Source organism: Euleptes europaea, chromosome 6 (genome assembly GCF_029931775.1).
Source record: "Euleptes europaea isolate rEulEur1 chromosome 6, rEulEur1.hap1, whole genome shotgun sequence".
Taxonomy (NCBI): Eukaryota; Metazoa; Chordata; class Lepidosauria; order Squamata; family Sphaerodactylidae; genus Euleptes; species Euleptes europaea.
The window spans coordinates 6362962-6372137 of NC_079317.1; the positions used below are offsets into that span (position 1 = coordinate 6362962).

The window sequence follows — 9176 nt, forward strand, 5'->3', positions numbered from 1 at the left end:
CCGCGTTAAAATAATATAAAACGGGCGTGGGCGATTCTCGAGTTTGTAGTTAGTTTCCTCTCTTCCTTCCTATGTTTCGGGGGAGATTGGGGGGGCTGTAATCCCCCCTCCGGCGCGCTTCCTCGAAAGTAAGCTCCCATGAACTCCCCGGGACTTACTCCCGAGGAAGCCGGCTGCCGATTTGGGGCCAAGTGCGGAGTTACTTTTCCGCAACCCCCACCCCACCCCTTTTCGAAGACAAAACCCCAAAGCGCATCGCCTCTCTTTCCAGCCGCTTGGCCGGAGTCCTGCCTGCCCCCGCGGCGATCCACGAAGCACTTGCTCCGGAGGGCTGCCGCTCGTTCCCCTCTGCTTCCCCCCCCACGACTCTTGCCCCCCGCGACTCTTGCCCCCCGCGACTCTTGCCCCCCGCGACTCTTGCCCCCCGCGACTCTTCTCCCCCCCCCGCGACTCTTCTCCCCCCCCCGCGACTCTTCTCCCCCCCCCGCGACTCTTCTCCCCCCCCGCGACTCTTCTCCCCCCCCCGCGACTCTTCTCCCCCCCCGCGACTCTTCTCCCCCCCCGCGACTCTTCTCCCCCCCCCGCGACTCTTCTCCCCCCCCACGACTCTTCTCCCCCCCCACGACTCTTCTCCCCCCCCCACGACTCTTCCCCCACGACCTAGTGGTTAGCGGCCGGCCGTCGGGGATGGGGGGCTATGAGAGAGGGGAGGGGGCCAGGGAATCCGCTGGCAGGGACCGAAACGCGCCCGCCCGAGGAAGTTTCGAACAATGAAGCGAATCGAGAGAGGACCCCCCCCCCCTCCAAATGCCAGCCCCCCGCCCGGTCCTTTTGTTTGTTTGCCATTAAGGACCAAGCCTGGCTCTTATTATGATGATGATGAATACTTCTGACAAAGTGAAAACGGGGGGGGGGGTCTTAGATGGAGTTTAAAAAACTCCTTTCTAGGAGTTTATGGATGCTTCCCCCCCCCCACTCCGAATCTAAATAGCCCATTCCGTTTTGAACCGTGATGGGATAAGGCGAGGCACCAACAGAATTGAGGAGGGGGCGATTAATTGAGGAAGTGGGGGCTATTAAGAAGGCAGAGTTCCAACCGGTCTTTTTTTGGGGGGGTGCTGATAGAAAAAATTATGCTTTCGGGGCTACTTGCTTTTTAGCTGGGGTGTTACCCCCCTCCATTTAACTTGAAGAGGAGGCGTTTAATTGAGGAAGGGGGTATTAAGAATTCAGAGTTCCGACTGGTGTTTTTTGTGGGGGGGGGGCGAATCATGCTTTCGGGGCTGGGGTGTGTGTATCCCCTCTTTAACTTGAGGAAGGGGGGCCATTAAGAAGGCACAGTTCGGACCGGTCTTTTGAGGGGGGGCTGAAAGAAAAAACCATGCTTCCAAGGCGACTTGCCTTTTAGCTGGGGTGTGTGTATTTCCCCCCTTTTAACTTGCCGTTGACCAATCTTGTTTGTTTGGTCCTCTCTCTCTCTCCACCCCCCCTCCCAACCGTGCCCCCCCCCCAGAGACACCATGACGCCTGGTAACCGAATGCTGATGGTCATTCTAGTATGCCAACTCCTACTAGGCGGTACTGCCCGCGCCAATTTGATCCCCGCCGAGACTGGGAAGAAGAAAGTGGCCGGGGGATTGCTACAACCGCGAGGAGGAGGAGGAGGAGGAGGAGGAGGAGGCGGGGGGAGGGCAGAGGAAGGCGCCCCCCCGGGGACCTCCCGCCGCCCCTTCCCCAGCCATGAACTCTTGCGGGGCTTCGAGGCCACCCTGCTTCAGATGTTCGGGCTCCGGCGGCGGCCGCAGCCCAGCCGCACGGCCCTGGTCCCCGCCTACATGCTGGACCTCTACCGCCTCCAGTCCGGGGAGGACCAGGAGAAGCTGCTGGATCTCAGCCTCCAGTACCCGGAGAAGTCTACCAGCCGGGCCAACACCGTGAGGAGCTTCCATCATGAAGGTGGGTTGTGTGTGTGTGTGTGGGGGGGATGGATGGATGGATGGGGGAGGGTGAACAGGGATGGGGGGAGAGGAAGCTGCCCCCCCATCTAGTCGGGGGCCTTGGGGAGATTTCTGCATGGGAGGTTTTGCCTTGGATTTGCTGATCTCTAGACGCTCCATTTCCCCCACCTGAACGCTCAGAACTTTGCACGGGGTTATTTTTTGGCCATTTCTTCATGGGAGGTGTTTGCCTTGGATTCGCCACTCTAGTGCCATGTATGCATCGGGAGGCTTTGCCTTGGATTCATCACTCTTTAGATGCATCTTTCCCCCATCCAAATTCTCAGGGGGGCTTACTGTTGAGTTTTGAGAATTTGGATGGGAGAAATAGGCATCTAAAGAGTGGCGAATCCAAGGCAAAACCTCCCATGCATAAATGGCCTAGAGGCACATTTCCCCCATCTGAACGCTCAAAACTCTGCATGGGGGTTATTTTTGGCTATTTCTGCATGGGAGGTTTTGCCTTGGATTTGCCGCTCTCTAGATGCACATTGTCCCCATCTGAATGCTCAAAAGTCTGCATGGGGGGTTATGTTTGGCCATATATGCCTGGGAGGTTTTGCCCCTCTCTAGATGCCCATTTCCCCCATCTGCATGTTCAAAACTTTGCACGGGGGATTATTTTTAAAAGGCCGTTTCTGCATGACAGGTTTTTGCCTGGGGTTCCCCGCTATCTAGATGCGCATCCCCCCCCCCCCAAATCCGAATTCTCATGGGGAAACTGTACATCTACCGTGGCGAATCCAAGGCAAAACTTCCCATGCAGAAATGGCTTTGACTTCCGAGGAAGCGCTCCCAGGAGAAGCTGGAGCGATGCGGTGACTAAACACTAAAAGGGGGGGGGACAAGGTCGCCCCCTCCCCGATTTGCATGCAAGGCCGAGGAGGAGAAAGGCCCTTCCTCTCCTCGCCAACCACTTGGGACAGACTGGGGCCCCGACCGGTTTGGGGATGGCCCCCGCGGGGGGAGGGTCTCCGGCTGCCTCCCCCCGCCCCGTCACCCGCTTCGTGGGCGCTCTCGGGCTTGCTCCGCTTCCAGGCAGGGCATCCGGATTCGAAGGCTGGCGTTTACACGGAGGAGGTGGAGGAGGGGTGGGAGAACACCCCGGGTGCGCTCGGGCGAGCCGGGGGTCGCTTGAGAACGGAAGGGGTGTCTGGGTGAGCTGTCTGGAAGTCTGCCCTCGGAACGACGGCTTCGGATCGCCCCTCCGGCTCCGCGCCGTGCCGCGGGCCGCCTGGGACGGCGCGTTCCGGAATGCGCTCCGGTTTCGTTCCTGCCCGCCTCCTCTTTCCCGAAGCCCCAACTTCTGTGTTTATGTAGGAACGTCAAAGCGCCGCCACCGCCTTTTAATCTTTTTAAACGGCTCCCTCTGGGCTTTGGGGGGGGGGAGCGGGGGAGGCGGAGATGGAGATGTCTTTACCCCCCCCCTTCTTCTTCAATGACCTAAGTGCATTCTACAGCTGCGCGTGTTTGCGAAGGGATCTGTGCGTGTGCGAGTCTTGCAATCCGACCCAAATGTTTCCTGGCGACTTTCTGTTTCCTCTTTAAATTTTTTAATATATATATATATATATATATATATATATATATATTAAAAAATTTTATATATATATATATATTATATATATATATATATATAAAAAATTTAAAGAGGAAACAGAAAGTCGCCAGGAAACATTTGGGTCGGATTGCAAGACTCGCACACGCACAGATCCCTTCGCAAACATATATATATATGGCTTTGATCTGCCTAGTTGAATGAACGTCGAGGAAAGAAGGACCTCCCTCCCCGACTCCGGTTTTGGCACGGGGGGCGGGGCGCGATGCGCCTTGATGGCCCCGAATCCAAGGGCGTCTTCCCGGTTTGCCTCGGAAACGCACCTGGCCTTCCCCGCGCAACTTTTTCCGCCTTCCCTGCATTGGAACCGTGGAGCAAATTAGGGGCGAAAACGCACGGGAGGTTTTGCCTTGGATTTGCCACTCTCTAAATGCACATTTCCCCCCAGCCAAATTCTCAAAACTCAACAATAAGCAGAGTTTTGAGAAGTCAGATGGGGGGGGGGGGGCGAGGTGCATCTAGAGAGCGGCAAATCCAAGGCAAAAAAAACCCTCCCAGGCATTTTCGCCCAAAGGCCTCGAATATTAAACGGTCCGCCTTTAGGCACGGGCGGGGCTTGGGCGGCGAGCCCTCCTCCTCTAGAGTAGACCTTTCGTTAGACTGCCGAAAAGGACCGGACTGGGTATAGGATCGCGTCCGCTAGTAGCGCAGCAGGGCGCCGGTGAGGAAGCGGCGCTGCGCTCCGCTGGTGCTAAAACCAAATTGTAAGTGGGGGTAGGGGGAAGAGGGAGAACACGTGCGGGAGCGGAACAAACGCTTGGGAGCGGAGGCTTTGGAGCGCAAGAAACGCCAGGCTGGAAAATCTCTGGTAGTGGGGCGATGGTAAACGATTTCCACATAGCTCCTGAGCATGTAAAGAGTGCTTACTCTTCGCCACCATGCGATTGAGGAGCTGGACTTTCAAGCTAGGGGAGAAGGCATCCAGGCAGGCCCGAGCCCCGCTACCTTCTTCCTTCGTTGGAGAAGGGGCAGACAGAAAGCGTTGGGTAGGGGGAATGGTGCCTGTTTCGAAAATGGTGGGTGAGAGATTCGAAACAGATTGAAGGAAGTATTCCTTCACACAAGGCATCGTTAAATTGTGGAACTCCCTGCCCCAGGATGTGGTGATGGCTGTCAACTTGGAAGGCTTTAGGAAGGGAGTGGACATGTTCGTGGAGGAGAGAGGTATTCATGGCTACTAGTAAAAATGAATACTAGTCATACCTATTCTCTCCAGGATCAGAGGAACACGCCTATTCTATTGGGTGCTGTGGAACAAACACAGGCAGGATGGTGCTGCTGCAGTCATCTTGTTTGTGGGCTTCCTAGAAGCGCCTGGTTGGCCCCTGTGTGAACAGACTGGTGGATTTGATGGGCCTGGGTCTGATCCAGCAGGGCTTTTCTTATGATCTTATGAATTTGCCCATCCAACTTGGAAGGCTTGAAGAGGGGAGTGGACATGTTCATGGAGGAGAGAGCTATTCAGGGCTACTAGTCGAAATGAAACCTAGTCATGATGCATATCTATCCTATCCAGGATCACAGGAGCTCACTTATAATATTAGGTGCCGTGGAGCACAGGCAGGATGGTGCTGCTGCAGTCGTCTTGTTTGTGGGCTTCCTGGAGGCACCTGGCTGGCCACTGTGTGAACAGACTGCTGGACTTGATGGGCCTCGGTCTGATCCAGCAGGACCTTTCTGATGTTCTGATGATCTCTTCTGTGGTAGCTGCTAAGTCCTTCTGGCCAAACTTCCTGCAGTTGCCAAGCCAGCAAAGTTCGGGACTGACTTCCCAAACCCAGCGTCCCCTCGGGGCTGCAGGCCCAAGAAATCTCCCTGGGAAGGCCCTCTCCTAGAAATCCACGGGGCTTCCTTCTGAGCAAACACAACCCCCCCCCCTTTCAGTGGGATTTACTTCCAGGTCAGGTGGCTGGGCCAGCTCGGTGCACCTGGACTGGGAAGCAAGTTGAGCCTGGTGAGAGTTCTGCAGCAAGACGCTTAGGATCGGGCTGCAGGCCTCTGCGCGCTTGCTTGGAAATAACTTGCCTCCAGGAGGCTGCAATGGAAGGCACTTTCCTGGGGGGGGGGTGCAGGAGAATTTGCAAAAGTGGGGGGGATGCAGATGAATCTGCAAGCGTGGGGGTGGCAGGTAGATTTTCAAGAGTTGGGGTGGCAGGTGAATTTGCAAAGTTGGGAGGATGCAGGTGAATTTGCAAGAGTTGGGGGATGCAGGTGAACTTGCAAAGTTGGGAGGATGCAGGTGAACTTGCAAGAGTTGGGGGATGCAGGTGAACTTGCAAGAGTTGGGGGATGCAGGTGAACTTGCAAAGTTGGGGGGATGCAGGTGAATTTGCAAGAGTTGGGGGGATGCAGGTGAATTTGCAAGAGTTGGGGGGATGCAGGTGAACTTGCAAAGTTGGGGGGATGCAGGGGAATTTGCAAGAGTTGGAGGGGATGCAGGTGGACACGCGGGTGAATTTGCAAAAGCCGCTCTTCCTCTTCCCCAGGAGGCGGGTCGCGCCCCACCTGGCCACCCTCCGGGTGACCCCAGCGCAAAGGAGCCCGCCTCTCCGTTTCTCCCTTCCCCCATGTTGTGCCCGGACTCGCCAAGCTGTGCCCTCTGTTTCTTTTATTTAGGAGGGGGGGTTAATCCTGCCCCCTCCTCCACGCCACTAACCTCTCTTCCCCCCCCCCCCCGCAGAACACCTGGAAGCCCTGCCGGGCCCCCCGCAGCAGGCGCCGCGGCTGCGCTTCGTCTTCAACCTCAGCAGCGTGCCGGCCCACGAGGCCATCTCCTCGGCCGAGCTGCGGCTCTTCCGCCAGGCGGTCCCCGACGGGGCGGAGGCGCCGGGGGAGCGGCCCTCGCACCGGATCAACGTCTACGAGGTGATGAAGCCGGCGGGGGGCGGGCGGGAGGCGGCCCTCCGCCTGCTGGACACGCGCCGGGTGCAGCCCGACGTGAGCCGCTGGGAGAGCTTCGACGTGAGCCCGGCGGTGGCGCGCTGGACGGCGGGCGGGCAGCCCAACCACGGGCTGGCGGTGGAGGTGCTGCCCCTCCAGCCCTGGGCGGCCCCTGGGGGCGGACACGTGCGGGTCAGCCGCTCCGTACCCCCCGGGGGGGCGCACCTGGACGCCGCCGCCTGGGCGCGCCTCCGCCCGCTGCTGGTCACCTTCAGCCACGACGGCCGCGGCCGCGCGCCCCTGACGCGCCGGCCCCGCCGCAGCAGCAGCAGCAGCCCCCCCAAGCACGCCCACCCGCGGCCCCGCAAGAGCAAGAAGCACTGCCGCCGCCACGCCCTCTACGTGGACTTCAGCGACGTGGGCTGGAACGACTGGATCGTGGCCCCCCCGGGCTACCAGGCCTACTACTGCCAGGGCGACTGCCCCTTCCCGCTGGCCGACCACCTCAACTCCACCAACCACGCCATCGTCCAGACCCTCGTCAACTCCGTCAACGCCAGCATCCCCAAGGCCTGCTGCGTGCCCACCGAGCTCAGCGCCATCTCCATGCTCTACCTGGACGAGTACGACAAGGTGGTCCTCAAGAACTACCAGGAGATGGTGGTGGAGGGCTGCGGCTGCCGCTGAGGGCGGGCCTGCGGGGAGCACCCCGGCGGGGACCCACCAAGGCGCCTCCTCTCTCCCGCCCGCCCCCGCCAACAAACTCCGCGAGGGCGGGAATGGCGCAGCGGAGGGGGGGAAGCCTCCAGAACGGGCTGGTTTTAGGGGGGAGGTGGGGGAAAAGACCCCCGAAGGCGCTCTCCCGCCTGTCTCCCGGCCGCCCCCTCCAACGCTCCGCAAGCGGCGGGAAGGGGGGGGGGAAGCGCAGCGGAGGGGAGGGGGAAGCCTCCAGAATGGGCTGTTTTTAGGGGAGGGGGGAAGGAGCCCCGGCGAGGATCCCGAAGTTGCCCCCTCCAACAAACTCAGCAGGCGGCGGGGGGGGGTAGCCTCCAGAACGGGCTGGTTTTAGGGGAGAGGCGCGAGGAGCAGGACCCCCGGCGGGGACCCAGAAGGCGCCCTCCCGCCTCTCTCTTCCCGTCCGCCCCCTCCAACAAACTGCAAGCGGAGGGAAGGGAGGCGCGCAAGGGAGGGGGGAAAGCCTCCAGAACGGGCTGCTTTTAGGGGAGGGGGGAAGGAGCCCCCCGCCTCTCTCCCCTCCTCTGACGTCCGCCTTTCCTACCCGCCCCGTCCAACAAACTCCGCAAGTGGCGGGAAGCGGGGGGGGGGGGAGCCTCCAGAATGGACTGGTTTTAGGGGAGAGGGGGAGAAGGACCCAGGCATGGACCCCGAAGGTGCCCTCCCGCCTTTCCCCCCTCCTCACCCGCCTTTCCCGTCGGCCCCCTCCAACAAACTCCCAAAGTGGTGGGAAGGGGGGGTGCGCAGGGGAGGGGGAAAGCCTCCCCCCAAAGGGGCTGGTTTTAGGGGAGAGGCGGGGGGGGGGGCGGCGGGGACCCCGAAGGCGCCCCACTCCCCCCACGCCCGCCTGTCCGCCCCCTCCAACAAACTCCCAAGGGGCAGGAGAGGGGGGGAGCGCAGCAGGGAGGGGGAGGGGGAAAGCCTCCTCCAGAAGGGGCTGGTTTTTCTTTTTTGCAAAAGGAAATGTCGATGATGATAACAGCAGCGAACTGTTTCTCTCTCTCACACTGCCAGCAGAAGTAATAATTATTATTATTAAAAAAGAAACAACCCCTTAATCTGTTCACCTTGACCTTATTTATGACTTAATGTGCAAATGTTGTGACAATAATGATCATATATTTTGACAAAATATATTTATAACGACGTATTAAAAGATGGAAAAAAATAAAGCGAGTCATTATTTTAAAGGTAAATGTAATATTTTTATTTGTTTTTTGTTTTTTTAAGTTCTTTTCTGGATATGGACAGAAGTGAGATGGTTCCAGATATAGGTCTGTCTGTCTGTCTGCCACCAGCTTTGGGACATACTGCAAGCTTGGCCACTAGGAGTGCACCTGAGCATGTGCAGAGTTTACTTGTTACCTCTGGGTAACAAGCTACACATACATTTAGAGACTGGGGTGCATAAGGTTTGCCCTTGCATCTGTCTGTCTGTCTGTCTGTCTGTCTGTCTGCTATCCATCTATCATCTATCCAGCCATCCATCACTTAAAACAATTTAAATGTAAACTCAACATAAATTCCCTCCCTCTCTCTGCAATTCAAATATAAAACCAACATAATTTCTCTTTCTTTCTTTCTTTCTTTCTTTCTTTCTTTCTTTCTTTCTTTCTTTCTTTCTTTCTTTCTTTCTCTCTTTCTCTCTTTCTCTCTTTCTCTCTTTCTCTCTTTCTCTCTTTCTCTCTTTCTCTCTTTCTCTCTTTCTCTCTTTCTCTCTTTCTCTCTCTCTCTCTCTCTTTCTCTCTTTCTCTCTTTCTCTCTCTCTTTCTCTCTCTCTTTCTCTCTCTCTTTCTCTCTCTCTCTCTCTTTCTCTCTTTCTCTCTTTCTCTCTCTCTTTCTCTCTTTCTCTCTTTCTCTCTTTCTTTCTCTCTTTCTCTCTTTCTCTCTCTCTCTCTCTTTCTCTCTCTCTTTCTCTCTCTCTCTCTCTTTCTCTCTTTCTCTCT

At 57.4% G+C, this 9176-nt stretch overlaps 1 protein-coding gene across 1 annotated transcript; it reads left to right on the forward strand.

The window, feature by feature from the left end:
- The first annotated feature begins 1679 nt into the window (after nucleotides 1–1679).
- BMP4 (bone morphogenetic protein 4) lies at nucleotides 1680–7184 on the forward strand. The gene is made up of 2 exons (XM_056851429.1): nucleotides 1680–1956; nucleotides 6296–7184. Exons 1-2 carry the CDS (start codon nucleotides 1779–1781, stop codon nucleotides 7180–7182), a joined length of 1065 nt encoding a protein of 354 aa, XP_056707407.1. The 5' UTR covers nucleotides 1680–1778; the 3' UTR covers nucleotides 7183–7184.
- Nucleotides 7185–9176: the final 1992 nt, after the last annotated feature.

What these genes read in the sequence shown, in the direction of transcription:
- BMP4 (XM_056851429.1), top strand. Translation starts at nt 1,779, where the DNA reads ATGTTCGGGCTCCGGCGGCGGCCGCAGCCCAGCCGCACGGCCCTGGTC. An exon ending in GAGGAGCTTCCATCATGAAG is followed by an intron (nt 1,957 to 6,295) that starts GTGGGTTGTGTG and finishes CCCCCCCCGCAG; the next exon opens with AACACCTGGAAGCCCTGCCG.